General features: G+C 40.5%; 1 protein-coding gene and 1 long non-coding RNA gene across 3 annotated transcripts in view; one reads left to right on the forward strand and one right to left on the reverse strand.

Annotated features, from left to right (window-relative positions):
- The window catches only part of LOC103243476 (uncharacterized), a 338,326-nt gene that overhangs the window by 255,401 nt on the left and 57,840 nt on the right, over positions 1–25,085 (reverse strand). The window lies entirely within an intron of this gene.
- KRT20 (keratin 20) lies at positions 14,326–25,023 on the forward strand. Its single transcript, XM_008012761.3, has 8 exons — positions 14,326–14,962; positions 17,081–17,163; positions 18,959–19,115; positions 19,468–19,629; positions 19,798–19,923; positions 21,367–21,587; positions 22,298–22,335; positions 23,256–25,023. The coding sequence occupies exons 1-8, from the start codon at positions 14,573–14,575 to the stop codon at positions 23,351–23,353; spliced, it is 1,275 nt and encodes a 424-aa protein (XP_008010952.1). The 5' UTR covers positions 14,326–14,572; the 3' UTR covers positions 23,354–25,023.

Raw genomic sequence — 25,085 nt, forward strand, 5'->3', positions numbered from 1 at the left:
TATGATAAAAGCATAAGTTTTGGAATGGTCTTTAAAAGACAGATTTAAAATGTTTGAATCAGGCTCAGGTTTGAAGCCTTTTTTTTTTTTTTTTTTTCTAATTGACTTTATTCTTTTCTCATTAAAAGAGCTGTTCCAGGCTGGGTGCAGTGGCTCACGCCTGTAATTCCAGCACTTTGGGAGGCCAAGGCTGGCGGATCACTTGAAGTTAGGAGTTCAAGACCAGCCTGGCCAATATGGTGAAACCCTGTCTCTACTAAAAATACAAAAATTAACAGGGCATGATGGCTCACACCTGTGATTCCAGCTACTCAGGAGGCTGAGGCACGAGAATCGCTTGAACTTGGGAGGTGGAGGTTGTAGTGAGCCTAGATCACACCACTGCCCTCCACCCTGGGCAACAAGTACGAGATTCTGTCTCAAAAAAAAAAGAGCTGTTCCATCCCAAAAAGTTTTCATGATGATAGTTTTACTTTAGGGATTATTACCTCTGTGTATGAATATCTCAGTACAATTTTAAAACACCCAAGTTTTAAAATAACACACAAACTACTGTCGCCAAACCAAACTAGGTCCGTTTGCCCTCAGGCAAGGGAACGTCAAGCACCAAAGCACTGGGTTTTGGCAGCGAGAAAGGTTTATTGTGAGTAGACTGACAAGGAAACTGAAGGAAACGCTCAAATCTGTCTCCCTGACCTTGAGGCTAGGTCAGGTTTTATAACCATAGGGTAATGAGGATGATCTGACTTGCAATGAGGTGATGCTGGGAGGCGTGATCTGACTGGACCTTGCCATGGGGTGTTCGCTTCTTAATTCAGTCCCCACTCCTTAGTCCAAGCACTTAGGTTCCTACACGCTTGGTTCACCTGGGCATGCTCAGGTTGTGTGACCTTCAACCTGGGGGGTCCATGAACTGAAAAACAACTCACAACAACTCACAATTCTGTGACATAAAAGTTGAATCAGATAAGTCTGATGACGTTATGCTACTTACTAAGTCCACGTCAATAAAACTGTAAAAAACATAATCTTTAAAATCTTTCTTGTAGTTCTACCAAAAGAGATTTCATTCACATTTCCGCATCAAAAATGTCGGTTGGATAAAATTTCTGGGATACTAAGAAACAAAATGACAAAGACAAAATGATCATAATCGTTATAACAAAGCTCAGTTTCTTTTGGGTTTTTTGTTTGTTTGTTTTTGTTTTTTCTTGAGACAGAATTTCGCTCTTGTCCAAGCTGGAGTGACCTGGCACAATCTTGGCTCACTGCAACCTCTGCCTCCCAAGTTCAAGCAATTCTCCTGCCTCAGCCTCCTGAGTAATTGGATTACAGGCATGCGCCACCACACCCAGCTAATTTTTGTATTTTTAGTAGAGACAGGGCTTCGCCATGTTGGCCAGGCTGGTCTTGAACTCCTGACCTCAAGTGATTCACCTGCCTCGGCCTCCCAAAGTGCTGGGATTTAGGCGTGAGCCACTGTGCCAGGCCCAAAGCCGTCATTTTAATACAAGATTGTGACCAGCCAGAGTAACTGGTTTCCATTTTTACTCTTTGATTAGATCATTGCACATAGAATCAAATTTGCTGTATAGTTTTTCAGTTTTAACAATACTAAGGCCCTATGTCAGTGTAATCAAGGGAAAGAATCTAAATTAGATTTTAAAAACCTGAATCCAAATTCTGGTCTAATGCCATACTTATTACGATCAATGAATATAAATGGTGGCTCCACACACACTGTAGTAAATAATGTGCTTTTAAAAAGCCACCAGATAAATCTCTAATAATGCCTCCAATGACTTAGGAACAAAATGAGTCTTGCTGTAGGGAAGAAAGTGAATTATTGGTATAGATCGAATTGCCTACAAACATTGTGTGTCAACATTAATGTCAGTTCCTTGGAACCAATAGATTGCTCCTTAATTACTCCATGCTTCCAGAACCTGTAGTCCTCCTGACAGCTCATTTCACAGAGACGCATTTATTTTGAAAAAGTATACATAGCTACCAGACCGTCCACTCTGTCAACATAAGGGTTGGCCATAAAAACCTGTTATATTTTACTCTGGGCAGCAATTATTTAATATCCCTCAACATATGTGTCAAACACATAAGAAATTGCTCCAGGCTTTTCTACCTTTTCATTGCTTAAAAAAGTAGAAAACTCCCAACAATGAGGCCTTCGTAGAACTAGAATCATCGTAGAACCTGAGGCATCAAAAATATTAGTTGCATTGTGAAAGCCAAATAGGAGCAACTCATTCTTTAAAAAGAATACAATTAATAAACCGCATCTCCACTGACACCTAGGAAGTCCCCAGGAAGGTGTAAAGCCCCGGATTTATAAGGCTAAGAAACATATTACAGGAATAAAACCCTAAACCACAAAAAGGTGTAGTGTTTGCAACGGTTGTGGTCACTAGGGAATCCTGTTTCAATGCTGATGCTTCTCTGCCTTCCCTTTTCTAAATCAGGTTAAATGGGGTTCCTCACGGTGGAGCTGTTCCTCCTGACCCTCTGACACCCCAAACTGGACTCTCCCCGGACTGGTTACCTCATCACATGCTGCTGTCCAACTATGCAATTAGCACATCACCTGGTCCCCTAAGCCTGCAGATTGACCTGATTCATGCAATTCTTTTTGTTGATTTTTTAGAGACAGGATCTTGCTCTGTTCCCCAGTCTGGAGTTCAGTGACACAGTCACCACTCACTGCAGTCTCGACCTTCTGGGCTCAAGCAATCCTCCCACTTCAGCCTCCTAAGTAGCTGGAACTACAAGCACCTGCCACCACACCCTGTTTTTTGTTTTGTTTTGTTTGTTTTGTTTTTTGGGTTTTTTTAATGTTTTGTAGAGAAGGAGTCTCACTATGTTTCCAGGGCTGGTCTTGAAATGGATTTAAGCGATCCTCCCACCTCGGCTTACAGGCATGAGCCACTGCACCCTGCCTGCAGTTATTTATTTTCACAGTTCCCTGGGGGCTGGCAGAAGAAATACTACCAAGGGCCCATATGAAAGGAGCAAGCAAGAATCCCTGGGAAGTGCTGGGAAAAATCAGGAGGAAGTGAGGCTGAAAGCCGAAGAAACCAGGGAAGGCTTCCTAGAGGGGTGGCTTTCAGGGCAAGATGTTTTCTCACTGTTCTGCTCCCACATCCCACACCCCCTCATCTTCCTTACCACCCGTGTTAAAATGTGAGCAGTCTTTCTTTGGAGTTCTCTGACTCTTTCAGAGTTAAGACACGAAGAGATGGAACAAATGGGACCTTTTTAGCCTCCTTTCCTCTCTTCTCTACTCACCGGTTCCTTTCCAGCCCACCTCTGCTCATTTCCCTGCCTCAGGACCCTGTCACATGCTGGCGCTTCCCCATCCAAGCCCAGATCACACCTCCAGGAAAGGTCTGCGGCTGAGTAAGTGCCCTGCTCTTCCCCACCTGCGCTAGGACTGCAGATCCTAGAGAGACGCTGCACATCTTGCTCTGAAAGCCACCTGTCTAGGAAACCTTCCTGGCTTCTTCAGCTTTCAGCCTCACCTCCTCCTGGCTTTTCACAGCACTTTCTGGGGACTCTTGCTTCCTCCTTTCATACATGCCCTTGTGAGCATTTCCTCTGCCAGACCACAGGCTCCTCCAGAGCAGTGTCTGACCACCCAGGAGGAACTCAGCAAATCGTAAATAGTTTAATTTGTCCAGATACGTTTCTGTTTTAAAAAAACAGTTGTCAAAACTTCATCTTTTGCCAACTGCCTGACTCAGAAGACGTTGATGTTCATTTGTTTGTTTGTTTGTGTGTGTGTGTGTGTTTGTTTGGAGACAGTGTCTTGCTCTGTTGCCCCAGGCTGGAGTGCAGTGGTGTGATCACAGCTCACTGCAGCCTCAATTTCCCAGGTTCGAGGGATCCTCTCACCTCAGCCTCCCGAGTAGCTGGGGACTGCAGACGTGCACCACCATGCCTGGCAAAATTTTGGATATTTTGTAAAGATGGGGTTTCACCATGTTGCCCAGGTTTTGAACTCCTGAGTTCAAGCAATCAGCTCGCTTCGGCCTCCCAAAGTGCTGGGATTACAGGTGTGAGCCACCGCGCCCGGCCCAGAAGATGTTGATCTTTACAGGCAGCTTTCCTGAAACCTATTTATTAATACAACTCTTCCTTGCAAAATTAAGTGTTGGGAAAAGCGTTCTTTCCCTCTCTCTTTCCATCCCTCCTTGATTTCAAGCTCCATCCTGTACACTGCAACAAATTTTCAACATGGAGCTTCTCTTTTAACCAGGCTGATGCCTTGTATGGTTTGTTTTTCCCTTTTTACTTAAGTGTGTGCACATAAAAAAGCAATGAAATACCCCACTGAGCAGAAACATAAACACATCTGCTGTTTGTGTTCTGAAAAACTAATTAATAATATATCTCTTCATCTAGTCTGATGCATCCATATACATCCTGCCTTGCTCTAGGAGCATTCTGGAGCCGATGATCGCTGCCATATCTTAGAGCACCTATTTCAATTTTGCATGATTAGTAGCAAGGGAAGGACCACATTGAAAGAGGAGGTCTCTAGCCCCAGGTAGACACAAAAATGTGTTGAGTATAGACCTTCTATTCACCTTTCAAGCAGTAATTTCATTGATGAGAGTTTTCTTTATACATCAGGGTGTTGCTGGCAGGACAGTTTTCCTGGGTCATGCAAAAGGACTAAAAATCAATTTGCAAAGCAAATATTATGTAGCTTAATCTCAACTTTCTATATTTGTACTGTTGCTATAGGCAAGTCATTAACCTGGGTATGCCTCAGCTTTTTCATTTGTAAAGTGAGGATGGCCTACATGATTTTCAAGGGCTCTTTCAGATATGATAGCCTATATGGTTCTTTGTATTTAGAAACAAGCCTCATGAGAAATAAAAACACATGGTGAGTGATTTGTCACTTGCTTACTTGTTTTCAAAAATAGTAAGTTTGGGTTGTTCAGATAACATAAAAGCATAACAGAAAATTAAATCACTGATGATTTCTCCCTTAAAATATAGTCTAAAAAAGTTCGATGCTAACTGGTTATTACCATTTAGTTAGCTAACAATATTATAGCCTATAGCTAGGCAATATTTTCTACAGCTTTCACAAATTGCACCCAGGCACCATAAATTCTACAGTCTTAGGTTATCACAATGAATGAAATGCTCAATGATGTGACAATGTAGCAGTTCAGGGAGAAGAAGCCTCCAGGCAGCAGCAAGGGCTATGCAAGATGACAGCCTCTCCCAGGAGATGCTGCTTCCTGTGGTCTGTCTGTGCAGATTTAACTCTGGAGTTTTGGAAGACTGAGTGAACTAGAATCATGGTGGTAATTTATGTATGAGGGATAAACATAAGAATCAACAAGACTGGCACTGGGCGCAGTGGTTCACGCCTGTAATACCAGCACTTTGGGAGGCCGAGGTGGGTGGATCACTTGAGGTTAGGAGTTCGAGACTGACCAACATGGTGAAACCCTGTCTCTACTAAAAAATACAAAAATTAGGCCGGGTACAGTGGCTCATGCCTGTAATACCAGCACTTTGGGAGGCCGAGGTGGGCGGATCACTTGAGGTCAGGAGTTCGAGACTGACCAACATGGTGAAACCCTGTCTCTACTAAAAAATACAAAAATGAGGCCGGGTGTGGTGATGCATGCCTATAATCCCAGCTACTCAGGAGGCTGAGGTAGGAGAATCACTTGAACCCGGGAGGCAGAGGTTGCAGTGAGCCGAGATTGTACCATTGCACTCCAGCCTGGGCAACAAGAGCGAAACTCCATTTCAAAAAAAAAAAAAAAAAACTTAGCAGGGCACGGTGGCAGGTGCCTGTAATCCCAGCTGCTCGGGAAGCTGAGGCAGGAGAATCACTTGAACCCAGGAGGTGGAGCTTGCAGTGGGCCGAGATCACACCATTGCACTCTGGCCTGGGCAACGGAGAAAGATTCTGTCTCAAAAAAAAAAAAAAAAAATCAGCAAGACTGGAGAAAACCTTTCCTATATACCTTACTAATACCTTATTATGCACCCCCAGCCTGGTCTCCAAATAAGAATACTCAACAGTCTTCCTCTTCATCCAGGTCTCCTCCACCTAAATCTGACACAAGTGCCATAGACTTGGCATTTCCACAAATAAACACACCATGTTCCCCTTTGCAGTGAGATTCTGTCATTTGCAACAACGTGGATGGAACTGGAGGTCATTATGTTAAGTAAACCATCTCCCAAACCATCTACCAGTCCTGTCCCAGTGTCCCCCTTGCCATGGGGCACCACTATCACCACCCAGTCATTCTCATCTCATCCTATTCCCCATGTCCCACACCCACTCATTCCACAAAGGAATCAGGGCCAATGCGCATGCACACACTGTACCCGAGAGAGAGAGACATACACAGGAGAGATGAACGGGGTGACCAACTGTCCTGGGACTGACTGTCCCAGTTTTAACTCTGAAAGTCTCACATTGCAGAAAGCTCTGTATCCTGGGCAAACCAGAAGAGTTGGCCATCCTGGAGGGAAGGAATTTGAGAGCACAGGGATGGCTTCCTGGAAGTGATGACATGCAGAAGAAAAGGGGGCAGAGTATACAAAAGCATGGAATGGAGGAATCGGTGGTGTGTGTTACTGGACTGTGCCATCTGAGGCATGGAGGGATGGCCAGAGGGTCTAGAAAGGTAGGCAGGGGCTAGATCTTGGAGAGTTGTATACTGGACTTGACTACATACCACTGTTGGTTTTTCACATAAACGAAATAATCAGATTTGCATTTTTTAGGCAGGTGTTTGAGACTGGACCTCAACATTGATGAACAACATTGATGGCTAGAAACAGGTGCTAATATTATTTTTAAATTGTCGATAACTTCTTTACTATGATTCCAGGGGTAGGAACTAGAATTTGTCTTGGTGACAAATTATTCCTCTGTTTTGGGAGGAATTCAGTTGGGCTCTTAGTCAAGCCTGTGTAAAATAAGTACTCATTTGTCCTTGGCATAACACTGGATATTGGCAAAATAACACGGATACGGAGCCAATCGCAGGGGTAAAGAGGACCATTGAGCCTGTGGTTTCCCAGTCAGAGATTTAAGATGTTGAATCCGAATGCAGCCCTATCTGGTTTCAGACGTCCCCTCCAGGATGAAAAGATTATATCCATCTTGGCCGGGCACACTGGCTCATGCTTGTAATCCCAACATTTTGGTAAGCCGATGCAGGAGGATCACAATAAAGATATCCATCTCATCAGTTAAAACTATGCTCTCACACCGGAACTTGTAGCCTATAGTACACTAAAATAAATTAGCATTTTTTAAATAAATCTTGTTATTGGTACAGGTTTATTGTGTTAGGAGATTTTGTGTTGCAAATGGCAATGTAAAGGAAATATAAACATTTTAAATATTTTTCAATTGTTTAATATACCAGAAGCTTCAAAAGATGGAAATGGTCTAGATGCCCCTCAAACCCTGAAAGGACTTGCAAAGGAGTATACATCCAGAGACAGAAGGAATCTGTGACCATCATTTGCAATCTACATTATCTATATGTGTATCTCTTAAGCCTACATTATTTCATTTTGCCCGTTTTTATACTATATATCAATAAAATCTGGATGGATTCTGTTGTCTTCTTTCAGCATTATGTTTTTTAATATTTATCCATGTCAATAATGTAATTCTTTTTTTTTTTTTTTTTTAAGGCAGGGCCTGGCTCTGTCGCCCAAGTTGGAGTGCAGTGGCACAATCTTGGCTCACTGCAACCTGCACCTCCTGGGTTCAAGCGATTCTCCTACCTCAGCTTCCCAAATGGCTGGGATCACAGGCACCCACCACTATGCCCAGCTAATTTTTGTATTTTTAGTAGAGACAGGGTTTCACCATATTGGCCAGGCTGATCTCAAACTCCTGGCCTCAAGTGATCTACCCAACTCAGGCTCCCAAAGTGCTGGGATTACCGGCATGAGCCACCACGCCCAGCTAATTTATCCATTTTTAACTGTTGCATAGCATCCCACTGTATGAACATGTATGAATGCATTTATTCATTCTGCTATTAACATTTGAGTTGTTTCCAGTTTTCTGTTTCTTGTGTGTGTATGTTAGTACGTGTGTGTGTTATTAATATGAACCATGGTTCTGTGAATATTCTTGTACATGTCTATCATTCAATACTTATTTTATGAGTTTCTCTGAAGTGAACACCTAGGAATAGTTTGCTGAGTGATGGCTATGTGAATATTCAGCCTTCTAACATAATCTCAAACTATTTTACAAAGTGATTGTACCTATTTATACAGCTAACATCAATGGATTGGAATTCCCCTCAGTCATACTTGCTATCGTCCAACTTTTTTTTTTTTTTTTTTTTTTTTTTTGAGACAGAGTCTCGCTCTGTCACCCAGACTGGAGTGTAGTGGCCGGATCTCAGCTCACTGCAAGCTCCGCCTCACCGGTTTAAGCCATTCTCCTGCCTCAGCCTCCCGAGTAGCTGGGACTACAGGCGCCCACCACCTCGCCTGGCTAGTTTTTTGTATTTTTAGTAGAGACGGGGTTTCACCGTGTTAGCTAGGATGGTCTTGATCTCCTGACCTCGTGATCCGCCCGTCTCGGCCTCCCAAAGTGCTGAGATTACAGGCTTGAGCCACTGCGCCCGGCCTACCGTCCAACTTTTTAACTTTTTCCAGTTGGCAGATGTGGAACGGGCCATTCATCTTTCCTCATTTCTGTACAACTATTCATATTTTGCCCACTTTCTCACTGGGATGTTTTTCTTTTTCTTACTGATTTGTAGGGATTTTCCATATTCTGGAAACTAATTTCTTGACAGTTACATAATTTCTAAATACCTGCTCCCTGTTTGAGGTTTTTTCATTGTAATTATGGTATATTTTAATGAATAAAAATTGCTAAATCGGTATCAATTTTGTACTTCACAGTCTTCACTTTTTGTGTCTTGTTAGAAATACTCCTTTACTCTAATTCCTAGAGATATTATTCTGTGTTTTCTTCTACATGCTGTATAGTTTTTAACTTTTCATATGTTTATCTTTAATGAATCTGGAATTCATTTTCATATATTTTAGGTAAGTTTTGCCTTAGAACAGAAATACAATTTCCATTTGTTAAATATGGGATAATCCATTTCTTTCCATGTTGATTTGTAATGCCCAAGCAGGACAAAATTGAGTTTCTATATGCAACAGATCTGTTTCTGAGCTCTTTGTGCTAATTCACTGGCTTATTTCCAGATCAATGTAACAGCCATCATGTGAAAGGCAAAACCATAAAATTAGAAAACATAATATGCATTCTTTTTTTTCTTCAACTTTTATTTTAAGTTCAGGGGGTACATGTGCAGGATGTGCAGGTTTGTTACATAGGTAAACGTGTGCCATGGTGGTTTACTGCACAGATCGTTCCAACACCCAGGTATTAAGCCCAGCGTCCATTAGCTATTCTTCCTGATGCTTTCCCCCCAACCACAGGTGCCCAGTGTGTGTTATTCTCCACCATGTGTCCCTATGTGGAAAATGTAATATGTATTCTTAACCTGTCAATATCTAAAGTTAATCTGTATGTTTGCTGTTTTCCTAAACAGTTGCACACTTTAGAACAATTTAACTCCATTCATCCCCTTCCAGCTCTCATCTACTTTAATTCCATATTGTTTTTTCTTCTCAATAGATATATTATTTTATAGCCAATATTTGTCTTTACATTTACATTTGGTCACATGCTTAGCACCTTATTTGTTTATTATTTTCATTCTTTTATGCATGTCAGAACTTTCATCTGGAATCATCTTCCTTCTGCTTAAAATACATTCTTTCAGATTGCTCTTAGCGAAAACTTAGAAGTTGATGGCAAATTCAGTTTTTTAAATCTTGAAAATGGCTTTATTTTATCCTCTTTCAAATATAATGTTACCGAGTCAGAAAATTCTGGAATGGCAGTTATTTCCTCCCAGCACATTGAAGATTCTATTCCATTTCCAGTGTCCATTGTTGCTTTTGAGGAGTCAGCCATCAGTCTAACCACCATTCCTTTGCTGGTGATTTATTTTCTATCTGCTTGTAATTATCTGGTTTTCTGCCTCAATGTGTGTAGTGATTTATTTTTATTCCTTTTGCCTGAAATTCATTAGGTCTCCTTAATCTGAGAACTTGGGTTTTTGGGGTTTTTTTTTTAACAATTCTATAAAATTCTCACTTTTTATTTTGTTGAATGTTTTCCTATTCTCTCATGTCTTCTCCTGGAACTCTGATTAGACATATTTAGACCTTCTAATTCTAGCCCTTATGCCTCTTGACTTCCTCCTTCGTCACTTAGTTGCATTCTGGAAAATTTCCTCAGAGCCACATTTTGTTCAATAATCCTGGTTTAATCTGTTCCTGGACTCATCCACTAAACTTGTAACTTTAACGGCATTGTTTATTTCCTCTGATTTGTATTTCAGATCTGCTTGGTACTTACTCCAATTTTCAAGTTTATTTTATTTTCTAAAAGAATGTATATTTATATTCTTCATCCAATCATATTGTAGCCACTATGAGACAATAAACAAATCCACCCAACTCATCAAAACACAGCTGAGGATTACCAAATAAGGCAAACAAAAACCTAAATATGACAGATTAACTGTGCCGAATACAATGATGTAAGTTTACTATATATCAACCTCCTTGTACCCATCTCCTCACTTCAACAAATAACTCAGGGCCAAACTTCCAACTTCCTTCACCTATACTTCCACCCTCCTTCTCCCTGTCTGAACAAGACACCACTCCACAGACTGCAGGTTCTACGTCTATCATATGCGACTGCAATAGCTTGGTCGTGGTAGAAAAAAAAGAAGAAAAAAGTTGAAAGTCCTCTGAAAACCGTAGTGCTTATAATAGTCTTCCCAGCTACTGGCCATACTTAATATTAATCATTAACACTCTCAGTAGAGTGTCTCAGAGGTCAAAATGTCCCTTCTACTAGCTACAAGGAAGTTGGGATCTAATAAGTATTTATTTACAGATGCAGTCACTCAACAGCCTGAAATATCAGGGGCTCTAAATTCATGACTTTGTGTATGAACAAGGGTCAATAGGATCTTTATTCAGTCCTCGAGATATAACTCAGAAAAATGAATTGCTGTGAAAAACTCACTTGGTTTCCCGTGGTCACATTATAAGATCAAATAATCTACGAAAGTACAAAACTCAGTGACATACAGAAGCCAGCAAATTCTCTCGCCCTTACATAAACAGGTGGGAACCTTTCCAGTAGAATTTTTTCTCCTGCAACAAATTAGTAGATTGAATGACTATACCTCATAGTAACAACACTATTGTATCACGTTTTAGTTTAAATTTAAAACCTCAAAAACTTATCAAAACTAGCCAAAGATTTCTGGAATAAGAAATAGACAGTTATTTCTCAAAAAAAAAAAAAAAATGGCTGGGCCAGTGCAGTGGCACTCACCTGCAATGCCAGCACTTTGGGAGGCTGAGATGGGCAGATCATGAGGTCAAGAGATCAAGACCAGGCTGGCCAACATGGTGAAACCCTGTCTCTACTAAAAATACAGAAATCAGCTAAGCGTGATGGTGCCCTCCTGTAATCCCAGTTACTCGGGAGGCTGAGGCAGGAGAATCGTGTGAACCCAGAAGGCGGAGCTTGCAGTGAGCCGAGATTGCGCCACTGCACTCCAGCCTAGTGACAGAGCCAGACTCTGTCTCAAAAAAATTGGCTGGACACAGGGGCTCACACCTGTAATCTCATCATTTTGGGAGGGTGGGGTGGGAGAATCACTTGAACTCAGGAGTTTGAGTCCAGCCTGGGCAACATAGTGGAATCCCGTTTCTGTCAAAAAATAAAAATAAAAATAATAAAAATAAAATAAAAATAAAAATTATCTAGGCATGGTGTGCATGCCTATAGTCCCAGCTACTTGGGAGGCTGAAGCAGGAGGATCACTTGAGCCTGGAAGGTCAAGGCTGCAGTGAGCTGTGATTGTGTCATGGCACTCCAGCCTGGGTAACACAGTGAGACCCTGTCACAAAATAAAAATAAAATTGAAAACAACTAAAAATGGGATTTTTAACTCTTTGATATAACCATAACTAGGTCCAGCCATAAGGAAGAATTGTCCTACAAAAGAGAACAAATATCATCCTGTTTAACAACCACACTTACGTTCTTTTCTAATTATAACGCTAACTATTGATTTAATAATGCTTCTGGCCAGGCACGGTGGCTCACGCCTGTAATCCCAGCACTTTGGGAGGCCAAGGCGGGCAGATCATGAGGTCAAGAGATCGAGACCATCCTGGCTAACACGGTGAAACCCCGTCTCTACTGAAAATACAAAAAAATTAGCTGGGCGAGGTGGCGGACCCCTGTAGTCCCAGGTACTCGGGAGGCTGAGGCAGGAGAATGGGGTGAACCCAGGAGGCAGAGCTTGCAGGGAGCCGAGATCGCAGCCACTGCACTCCAGCCTGGGCGACAAATAGAGACTGCATCTCAAAAATCAATCAATAAATAAATAATGCTTCTACACACCTTGATCATGTGTTAGCATATGAAACTCTTGGCTGAGACCAACTTACGATAAAACGTGTGTAATTTAAATAGTATAATTTTCCAATGACTTTAATCTAACAATCTCCTCCTACCCCATTAATCAACACAAAAAGCAATTCATCTTTGAATATATGTGTAAAGAACATAGCTCATGTGTTTATAAAAAGTTCTTCTCTGCTACAGAGTTTAGCTGTGACATCTATTAACAAAGTAATTTATAACTCTAACAAGTTAGCAAGGTCTTCTTGCTACCAGTCCAGTCATTGGTGGTGAGTGCTCAGTACTGGCTGATGAATACATGAATGGATAAAAATGTAAGAGCTGTCCACACATATACCATAAAATGCATAAAGTAGATCCCGTTTTATCTCAATTTTTATTTCTGTGATATAACTGAGATAAAATCAAACACAATGTATTATTTTAAAGTATACTGTTCATAAGAGAGAAATAATGTGATCTGACCTTATTTTAGAAGAAAGTTGTCTGTAAAAAAATTTAAACTCAAAAGTAAAAAAGCCACTGGTTTCTAAAAGCTCAAAAAAAATTTTTTTAAGTGATTGGCTTTCAGAACAACAGCAACAACAAATAAGCCTCTAAAATAAGACAAGTAAATTCCAATTTTTTATTTTTGCATTTACTTGCTTGCTTGCTTAATTATATACAAATCTCAATTCCATTAAAGTATCGGGATGACAATTCATTAGATGTTTTTAGTGACTTTTCCAATCCCTTCTAATTAACTTGATTAAGGAAGTGATTTACTTGCTTCATGGGAGGTATGAATTCTCAGCCAGGGGGTTTGAATGAAGGGAAGCAAGTGACTCAGGCATTTATTGGGTGCTTACAATCAGATTCCCACCGGTGAGATCACGCCCATGTGTCTGGAGGTCCACACGCAAGCAGCTGCCTCCAGCCCAACCCTGGTTGCTGAGTGTAGTCCCAAGGCCCCCCCTGCCCCACTTCCTATACATACAGCCACTCCTGCTGTGATTGTGGGGACATACAAGGAAGATCAGGCTTCCGTGGAAGCTTCTGCAATTAAAATCCACTGGGGATTCTAGAAGGAGCACCTGTAAGTAGATTCCAGATGGATGGGGCAAAGTCTGTCTCATGGTGGGTGTTAAGCTGGCCTTATACAAAAGAGGAGACCCATCCTGGTACCATGCCTGGTGCAAAGCACTGTGCGATTTATTCTAAGTGTCTTGGGAACAGGGCTTGAAGCTAGGCAGTGACTGGAAACCTAAAATGCATTATTTAGTCATAGAACATTAGAAATAGAAAGAAAATAACCTCCCAAATCATCTAGTCCATCACTCAGCTAAATTCATTTAATTCATATCCCCAAACTACATCTCCAAATGTACAATGGTTTCATTCCTGGTTTAGGGATTCGAGGTTTTGTGTTTGTACAAAATATATTAATAGTCTTATAAAATAAGATGTCCAAAATAGAATAAACTTAAAAGCCAAACACAAGTAAAGCATGAAACAGAGGTTCTGAAGAGCAACTCCTCAATACAAATAAACCATTGTCCTTTATCTCCATTGTGACTTTCAGTTATGTAGGTACATCTGCCTTTTTACATGCCTAAATTATACATGAGGATTATAAATATTCTTTATGTGTATGTTAGGATGAAAAAATCCTGCCAAGGCAGGTGCACGGGCTAAAAGAACACACCTTCCTGTTTCCTTTTGTTACCTGTTTAATTTAAAAAAAAAAAAAAAAAAAGTTGCCCCTGATAAAAGCCTCCAATAAATGCCTCTAGTGCTATTTTCTGGAATTGAATTAAACATATTAACATATTGTTATACAAAGGGGGGGGCGTGGAAGCAAGGCAAGGTGGACTGTGGTGCCAATCCTAGTGACATGTCAGCAGAGGAGGAGTTTCTCACCTGTGGACTTCATAAAAGGCTAGCTCAACACCCTCCATGAGACACACTCTGCCCCAACCATCCTGAAGCTACAGGTGCTCCCTCCTGGAATCTCCAATGGATTTCAGTCGCAGAAGCTTCCACAGAAGCCTCAGCAACTCCTTGCAGGCCTCTGTAGTCAGTACAGTGGGCACGCAGCGCCTCGGGATGACACCCAGCGTTTATGGGGGTGCTGGAGGCCGAGGCATCCGCATCTCCAACTCCAGACACACGGTGAACTATGGGAGCGACCTCACCGGCGGCGGGGACCTGTTTGTTGGCAATGAGAAAATGGCCATGCAGAACCTAAATGACCGTCTAGCGAGCTACCTAGAAAAGGTGCGGACCCTGGAGCAGTCCAACTCCAGACTTGAAGTGCAGATCAAGCAGTGGTACGAAACCAACGCCCCGAGGGCTGGTCGTGACTACAGCGCGTATTACAAACAAATTGAAGAGCTGCGAAATCAGGTGAGAGATGACGCCTGTGTTTCTGTTTCCTAGTCTGTGTTTAGCTGAAAGTTAAATCAAGAGGTTATCTATGTTAGGCAGGTCCAAATGGACGTTATAAAGCAAATTAGGCTAAAATGTTACATCTACAAAAATTCTTTCATCTACCTTTAGACTGTATAATAGGATGACCTTAAATCATGCTATTTTTAATGTTGAATATAATTATATACAAAATATGAACATTTTATCCTCCGGAATGTAATAAATCTTTGTCACAGCTTACCACATCAGGGCTAAATGTATAGTAGCAATCTTTCTGAAAAGAGCTAAAAATTAATTATGTGATAAATCTCTCTTAGTTTTTCATCTAGTCCTCAAGTTTTGAAACCCCAGTCAGTTCAAAGACTTGTCTCCTTTTATTTAAGTAAATATGATAAGGTGTGACTATTAGAATACTGTACCGCAGATTTAAATAACAAAGTGATTCTGGGTGGAAACAGTGTGGCAGGAACATAGGTCTTAATGGTGCCTGGATTTTTAAGTGCCCTGTTTAATAACATGACCATCAGCATCAAGCAGTTCAGAAACTAATTCTACGGTAATAAAATATTCTATTGCCCCCAATTCATGTTTATTGCAATCATATCACAACCTCCTCCTATGTCATCAAAAAAAGGGTGGAGCTCTGTATTTTATCAGTTGCATGGAATAAAAGCAGAAGACTTTGCTCCTAATTGAAAATTTCATATATGACACAGAGCACTTGCTTTGAATTAAAGTTCTTATCTAATCAAGAAAAGTGTTCACTGTCATTTCTGTGTTAAGATTCATACTCCTTTAGAGTAAAGCCCATTTACTTACCAGCAAGTCTATTTTTCTTGAGTTGTGCTAAACATCAGAGCAATTTGATTCGGACTCTATGGGAAGTTGCTTTGGAATTTTAGAAACTATGGGCGTGTGAAGCAATGGTATTTAAATTGCCCTTCCGGAATAAAGTTCATCCTTCTTAGGCTCTCACTAAAAATGTTCGAACCACACCTGTCTCATGTTTCTGACTCTACTTTGGCTCATCTCAAATACACAGGCACAGGCCATCCGTCCCATTGAGCTGGACAGTCCCAACCATAGGGAGCAGCCCTCTCCAAAACTGGATCCATTGAAAGAGAAATGTCATTGCAACATCTTCTGCAAGTAGATTTTTCATCTATATGCATCCATCATGCATTTAGTTCTTTTATGCATCATGTTCTTTCATTCAGCCAATACTGAATGACACTAACTAGGTGCTGGGCACCATGCTAGGCACTGAGGAATAGTATGGTGGACACAATGTGATTTATGAGGAAACAGGGATGGACAGAGGGACCAGCACACAGAGGGATAATGAGAGCACAGGCAGATCATCCAGTTCAGTTTTGAGAACATCTGTGAAGGCTCCTTTGAAGCAATGTTGTCGAACCTGAGACATGAGGGAGGAATGGGAGCTCACCAGACCAGAGGGGCTAAAAGAAACGTTCTAAGCCGAAACATCAAAGGCGAGGCACTCAATAAGTTCTGATGACTCAAGTTAAGTTAAATTCTCCTTCTGTAAAATCACAAGAAAGAAGACCAAACCCTGGGGCATCTAGGGTTGCATTTTATGACTCTATTATGTTAAACACCCATGTCATTATTTTTTCTATATTTTCTTGTAGAAATGCTTGAAATAAACATCATTTTTGACATAATAGTCACTGCAGCTGGAGATAAACTAAATCCTTGTAAACACCTATCCAATTGAAAATGTCATTCTTGGCTGGGCGTGGTGGCTCACGCCTGTAATCCCAGCATTTTGGGAGGCCGAGGCGGGTGGATCACCTGAGGTCAGGAGTTCAACACCAGCCTGGCCAACATGGCAAAACCCCATCTCTACTAAAAATGCAAAAATTAGCCGGGCATGGTGGTGGATGCTTGTAACCCCAGCTACTCAGGAGGCTGAGGCAGGAGAATCGCTTGAATCTGGGAGGCAGAGGTTACAGTGAGCCAAGATCGCACCATTGCACTCCAGCCTGGGCAACAGAGCAAGATTCTGTCTAAATAAATAAATAAATAAATTTTTAAAAAAGAAAATGTCATTCTTTCTCATGTATTTTCCAGATTAAGGATGCTCAACTGCAAAATGCTCGATGTGTCCTGCAAATTGATAATGCTAAACTGGCTGCTGAGGACTTCAGACTGAAGTAGGTTCCCTAATATGTGGCAAAAGTTTCTGAAAAAGAATTCCTTTAGTAGTCCTTCCAGATAATCAGCTTTCCATATCATTGTTGGTAAAGGAACCACGATTCAATGTTTCCAGAATCCTGAAGCCTAAAGGAGGTTAGAAACTACGTGTCAGAAGCTAGCCCAGCACTCAGGGATGACCTTCTCTCTCTTGATCCCCTGGCATATAACTGAACACCTCCAGTAACTACTATTCTCTTTTGTTATTACTGGTTGCTAAGTTTTTTTTTTTTTTTTTAGTAACCTGGTATCTACCTTTTAACCCACTAAACCTAATTCTGCCCTTTGGAGTAATAAGAAAGCAATTTACAGTTCTCCTTCTCCCTAAGTGCCTTTCTGTTATCTAAAGAGAGTCTTAAGTCTACCCTTGGTGATTCTCCAAGTAATTCTCCATGTTCATTCAAGTACCTGCAAGTGTATGACCCAAGTTCCAGGGGTGACTCTTGATGATTTCTGGTTTGCCAGTGTTTTACAGGATGGTCTGGCCAACCAAAGAATCAGGACCAATCTATAATAATTAACCAGGTGTGGTGGCACATGTCTGTAATCCCAGCTACTTGGGAGGCTGAGGCAGGAGAATCACTTGAACTTGGGAGGCGGAGGTTTCAGTGAGCCGAGATCGTGACATTGCACTCCAGCCTGGGTGACAGAGTGAGACCTTGTCTCAAAAAGAAAGAAAAAATTGTGTTTACTTTCTCTGTAGTCATCACACCACATGTGACCAGAGCTGTTCCTTACAAACAGCTTCCACACTAGGGCATCTTCATCCTGAATTTGTACAATGCATGAACACCAAAAAGCCTTTTGTGGTTAGAAGAGGAGCCTTTTAATGCTCCAAGAGATTAACTAGAAGGAAATAGGAAATCAAATCCAAAGATTAAAGCAGTAAAGGTGCATTAGTTACAATTTTACCTAGCACTGAGTGTCCCATTGCATTGTCACTTTTTAAAGCTGGATATTTTAGGAAATTGGGCAGGGCGTGGTGGCTAATGCCTGTAATCCAGCACTTTGAGAGGCTGAGGCAGGCGGTTTGCTTGAGTCCTGGAGTTTGAGAACAGCTTGGGCAACATGGGGAACCATGTCTCTACACAAAAATACAAAAAAAGTAGCTGGGCGTGGTTGCATACACCTGTGGTCCCAGCTACTTGGGAGGCTGAGGTGAGAGGATTGCTTGAGCCCAGGAGGTTGAGGCTGCAGGGAGCCAAGATCGCACCACTGTATTCCAGCCTGGGTGACAGAGTGGTACTCTGTCTCAAATACACACACACACACACACACACACATATATATAGTGAGAGAGACAGAGAGCGTATGTAAGATTGTAGAGGAGGATGTAGAGCTGTTTGAGATAAGTCACTTTGGATGCCTCAGTTCACAAAGTTATAAAAATAAATTGATCATGTACATTCATTAAGTAAAAGTATTTAATATCAATAATGAGAACCCTTTGCCAACACAATAATTAACACAATTTAATTTCTTGTAAGATAAATTCTAGAATTTAGAAGTGCTCAAAATTATTTCAGATTGCCTTTTTCCAGTCACTCCAAATTACAGAGATTATATTATTGAGCAAATTGTCTGATTCCTAGGTTCTTATGTACATTTCATGAATGTATAAAGGCAGACATTATAAAGTATTGAAATTGATCTCCTCATAAGCCACATTTAAAAACCTATCTCATTATATTAGATTCTCTCTCTTATAATGGCCGCAGAAGGACCAGTTATCTCTGTATACTAATTAATTCCCAGGTATGAGACCGAGAGAGGAATACGCCTAACAGTGGAAGCTGATTTCCAAGGCCTGAATAAGGTCTTTGATGACCTAACCCTACATAAAACAGATTTGGAGATTCAAATTGAAGAACTGAATAAAGACCTAGCTCTCCTCAAAAAAGAGCATCAGGAGGTGAGAAAATATTCAGAAGTGGTATTGGAAACGATGGAATGGTTCTATATAATAATAATAATAGGAGGAGTAGGAGAAACAGGAGAAGGGGGAAGAGTTGGTGGTGGTAATGACAGAGATGATGATGATGACAATAGTGATACAAGCCCCGCCTTCTTTTCATAATGTTGTTGTAGGTTAAATGACTTAGAGCAGTACCTGGACCACAATAAGCCCAACACAAGTTATTATTTTATTTCTTTTTTACTCGTTGCCAATGAAAGAGGTCATGAGACTTCTTATGTCTTTTCTGCCCAACCTTATCTGAGAATGTGCTTCAGACTAAAATCAATCAGAATTTTCACTTTCATAGGAAGTCGATGGTCTATACAAGCATCTGGGCAACACTGTCAATGTGGAGGTTGATGCTGCTCCAGGCCTGAACCTTGGTGCCATCATGAATGAAATGAGGCAGAAGTATGAAGTCATGGCCCAGAAGAACCTTCAAGAGGCCAAAGAACAGTTTGAGAGACAGGTAACCGCACAATTGTAAAGTGTGAGCAAATGTGTAGAAGCTTTCCTCCAGAAAGAGATAACTCAGTTTCCTCTTCATTTGTTCATTCTTTCTTTCTCTTTCTGTCTTTTCTTTCTTATTTCCATTCCTCAACTGTTTGTTTTTTTTTTCACTCTCGGCACTTTGTAGACTGAAGTTCTGCAGCAACAGGTCATAGTGAACACTGAAGAATTAAAAGGAACTGAGGTTGAACTAACAGAGCTGAGACGCACCTCCCAGAGCCTCGAGATAGACCTCCAGTCCCATCTCAGCATGGTAAAGCACATCTAACTTCTCTTTCTCAATCCAGTATGTGTTTACCAAGGTCCTCTGTTAGGAACTTAGAAATGCAAAGACCTACAAGAAATAACCCTTCCCCTTGCAGAGCTGGCAGGGAAAGAGGCCGAACAACTGATTATAATCAAAGGACAGAGAGAAATCGAGGAAAGGGCAATGTACTGCATGAATGCAGAGGAAAGAGTAAATCTGGAAGATTTCACAGGGAAAGTGGCATTTAAACCAGATATTTTTATAACTTTTAAGTTCAGGGGTAATATGCAGATTTATGATATAGTTAAACTTGTGTCATGGGGGTTTGTTGTACAGGTTATTTCATCACTCAGGTATTAAGCCTAATACCCATTTGTTATTTTTCCTGATCCTCTCCCTCCTCCTACCCTCCAGCCTCTGTTAGGCCCCTGTGTCTGCTATTCCCCTGTATGTGTCCATTATACCAGATCTTAAAATTTAAGATACAATTTTAAGCTGAAGAATGAACTAGAGACATTCCAGGCCAAGCAAACCAGCCAGCCCATGACAAATTATGCTGTGGTAACCAGAATCCCTCAAACCACAGTGGCCTGCAGCCACAATACTACATCCATCATGACATTTCCTTTCCAAGGGCAAGGCTAAAGGGGTAGGCCCTACCTAGGACAAGCCAGTGTTCTGGCAGAAAGAAAAGAGCAATTGTTGGGTCACTTGATAGCTTTTAAAGCTTCTCCTTAGAAAAAGCATTTGTCCTTTGGGAGGCCAAGGCAGGAGGATCACTTGAGGTCAGGAGTTCGAGACCAGCCTGGCCAATATGGTGAAATTCCATCTCTACTAAAGATACAAAAATAAGTTGGGCATGATGGTGTGTGCCTATAATCACAGTTACTGGAGGCTGAGGCAGGAGAATCACTTGATCCCAGGAGGCAGAGGTTGCAGTGAGCCAAGATCACACTACTGCACTCCAGCCTGGGGGACAGAGCAAGACTCCGTCTCAAAAAAAAAAAGAAAAAGAAAAGGCATTTGTCAGTTTGACCGGCATTTCATTAACCAAAGAGAGTCACATGACCCAGCCAGGTGTCAATGGATTAAAGGAATTAATCCTGCAATTGAGAAATGCCACAGATCACATGGCCAGGTCTGATGAAGGAGTGAGAGGTATAACATCTTCACATGGTGGGGAAGCAAATATTGAGAACAATTCTACAATGTGCTGCACTGAGAGAACAGTGGGTGCAAAGCTACAAGCAAAGAAAAACCCCAAGAGCTAATGATCCTAGCTGACTGGCTGAGGTTGCCTAGTTGGGAAGAGTGGGAGATGGAGCTAGAAATACACACCATGCCCACAGTGATGAACTGCAGAGACCCTTCTCAAAATAAATTAAAATTGACCCATCTCTTGAATCAAGTCCTTAGACAAGAAATGCTCTATTTTTCTTGTGCTCATAGAAAGAGTCTTTGGAGCACACCCTAGAGGAGACAAAAGCCCGTTACAGCAGCCAGTTAGCCAACCTCCAGTCGCTGTTGAGCTCTCTGGAGGCCCAACTGATGCAGATTCGGAGTGACATGGAACGCCAGAACAATGAATACCATATCCTTCTTGACATAAAGACTCGGCTTGAGCAGGAAATTGCTACTTACCGCCGCCTTCTGGAAGGAGAAGACGTAAGGTAAGGCTCTTAGAATCAAGGAATAGGTGTCAATGTCTGTATGCACTTCTATTTTAATGTCCCTGTCACTCATTACCCAGCACCAATGCAATCCCTAGAACAGAAGTAATTATACTCACACGCGCCTCACCACCAACAACAAAACGAAAATATACCAAAAAGTAGACACATGCCCAAAATATCAAGTAGAGCCTTGAGATCATGTGATAGGACTGAGTTAGAAGATAATTCTCCAAATGATAGATTATGCTGATATTAATTTTCATCATTAATATATAATTGAAGGCATAATAGCATTTTGGAAATTCTAATTGAGAGCTCATGAATTAGACAATAAGTTGCTGAGGTCCACGGGAGCCAGAATCATCAGTGTGGCAGCAGCAACTGTCTTCAGATACCATACCTAAGAATATCAACAAGAGAACACAAGATTTAAACTTCCATTGTAATTTTGTTACTTTAATTAGAGGAACTTCTTAGCTTATATTAAACTGGTCAGTTTTAAAGCTATGTATTTTTCAAGTTAAAAAGTAAAACGCTCAAGTTTGCAATAACAAGCAATGTAAAAGGGAAAGATACATGAAAGCATTAAAACACATTCACTTGGACTTTGAAATATAAAAGACAAGAGTGCATTCCATTTTCAAAACAGCAATAATCCTTTTTTCTGTTTCTTTTTTCTTCTTTTCATTAAAAAAAAAACAAAACAGAACTACAGAATATCAGTTAAGCACCCTGGAAGAGAGAGGTAAGTTCTAAATTTTTGCACATTTTCTATGACACTCAGTTGCTTTCCAATAACTATCTCCCATGGATAAAAAGTAAAGTGAGGCTGTTTCAGTCTGTTTTCTGCTCCTGTAATGGAATACCTGAGACTGAATAATTTACAAACAATAGAAGTTTACTTGGCTCACAGTTCTGGAGACCAGAAAGTCCAGTATCAAGGTGCCAGCATCTGGTGAGGGCCTTCTTGCTGCGTCATCCCATGGCAGAAAGTAGAAACGCAAAAGAGTGTGCATGAGAGCCAGAGAGAAAAAGAAGGCTGATCTTGCTTTTATAACTAGCCTACTCTCACAATAACTAACCCATTCCCATGGTAACCACATTAATCCATCCATGAGGGCAGAGCCCTCATCATCTAATCACCTCTTACTAGGCCCCACCTCCCAACACTGTTACATTGGGGATTAAATTTTCCACACATGAACTCTAGGGAACACATTCAAACCATAGCAAAGGCCAATTCTCAAAAGAGCAGATATGACACCAGGGATTCTAAAAATCTTGTACATGGCATAAAGAAACCCTCTATGTGGGAACTTGGGCACACTCCTCAGAACGGGGTGATTTTCTTGGCCTGTGCTATTGCTATCTTGAGACATCTGAGATCCTGAAAAGGAAAAACAAGACAAAATCTGAATTCCACTTAAATTCAAGATCATTTATTTCTTGAATTTATAAGAGTAGGATATTTGTAAATTTGGGGAGAAGCACATTTTCTGTATCTATTTATAAAATGGACTTAAGATTTTTTGAGAAAGAGGATGGGTTTAACATATTTTTCTAAAAGAAGGAAATAAGTAAAAAGAATAATAATTTAGAGTTGAATATTATAAATCAGTAGAGTCATGTGCCAGAATTAACATTTAATGTTTAATATGAATTCAGATATAAAGAAAACCAGGAAGATTAAGACAGTCGTGCAAGAAGTAGTGGATGGCAAGGTCGTGTCATCTGAGGTCAAAGAGGTGGAAGAAAATATCTAAATGGCTACCAGAAGGAGATGCTGCTGAGGTTTTGAAAGAAATGCGGCTATAATCTTATCTGCTCCCTGCAAGAAATCGGCCATAAGAAAGCACTATTAATACTTTGCAGTGATTAGAAGGGGTGGGGTGGGGGAAATCCTATTTATCAGACTTTGTAATTGAATATAAATATTTTACTCAGAGGAGCTGCAAATTGCCTGCAAAAATGAAATCCAATGAGCACTAGAATATTTAAAACATCATTACTGCCATCTTTATCATGAAGCACATCAATTACAAGCTATAGACCACCTAATATCAATTTGTAGGTAATGTTCCTGAAAATTGTAATACATTTCAATTATACTAAACCTCACAAAGTAGAGGAATCTATGCAAATTGCAAATAAACCGCTTTCTAATTTTTTCCTGTTTCTGAATTGTAAAACCCCCTTTGGGAGTCCCTGGTTTCTTATTGAGCCAATTTCTTGGTTAATCTCATTGATTTTTCAGCATCAGTACAACTCTACAACCTTTGAGCGATCTCTGCTTTTTCCCATTGTTTCTACTGCCTTTTAAAAGTCTACACAGCTCTTTGAATAATTTGAGAGTCAAATTCAATCACAAATGCAGAGCAGAATAAGAGTGAAGTACACTATACTTAAAATGGAAATAGATTAATAACATTATCCAAACCCTTCTCAAGGCAAAATGTGTCTCCTTTTGATAATAAGCTGCATATACTATCAGGTGCTCTCTTTTTTTATACATGGTGAATGTACATTTTTAATGAAATTTTTTTAAATAGCAGCTTTATTGAGACATAATTCACACACCATGAAATTCACCCTTACAACGTGTACAATTCAGTGGTCTTTGGTATGCTTATAATGTTTTGCAACCATCACCACTACCTAATTTTAGAACATTTCATCACCCCAAAAGGAAATCTTGTACCTATTAGTAGTCACCCCCCATTTCCCTTCCTCCCAGCCCCTAACAACCACTAATCTACTTCCTCTCTCTACGGATTTGCCTACTCTGGACATTTCATATAAATGGGATCATATGATGTGCCCTTTTATACACAAATGTTCATAGCAGCATTACTCATAAGAGTCCCAAAGCAAAACACCTCAAATGTCCATCAACTGATGAATGGATAAACAAAATGTAATATATCCACACAATAGAATCTCATTCGTCAATAAAAAGGAATGAAGTACTAACACATGCTATAACAGAGATGAACTTTGAAAATATGCTAAGTGAAAGAAGCCAAATCCAAAAAAAAGAAAAACACACATTGTAACCTCACCCTTTCTGCATTTTAGTGAGCAATCATTGCATATGAATGTGTATGGGAAAAATCAATGTGCGCTAAATCATTGCATTCTAGTAAATAGATTGGACTTAAAACTTGATACAGAAGTTGTAAATAAGTGGGAGTGAGTTTGATTATTATATAGAAAATACTTACATGATTCATTTAAGAATAATAATATCCACCATTTATTGAGCACTTACTATGAGCCTGTGTGCCAAACATTTCATGCATTTCTCATTTAATTTTCACAATAATCCTGTGAGGTAGAAGCTATTAGGTTGAATCATATGAACCTGCCAATATATGATAATTTCTAAGAGTTGGGAATTTTTGAGGATGTGGATGGTATCACTTTGAATTCCTAAGATTTAATATAATATCTAACATGCATCAGGCAGTTGATTCCTTATTTTGAACTGAAGGAATA

Source organism: Chlorocebus sabaeus, chromosome 16 (assembly GCF_047675955.1).
Source record: "Chlorocebus sabaeus isolate Y175 chromosome 16, mChlSab1.0.hap1, whole genome shotgun sequence".
In the NCBI taxonomy this organism is placed as follows: Eukaryota; Metazoa; Chordata; class Mammalia; order Primates; family Cercopithecidae; genus Chlorocebus; species Chlorocebus sabaeus.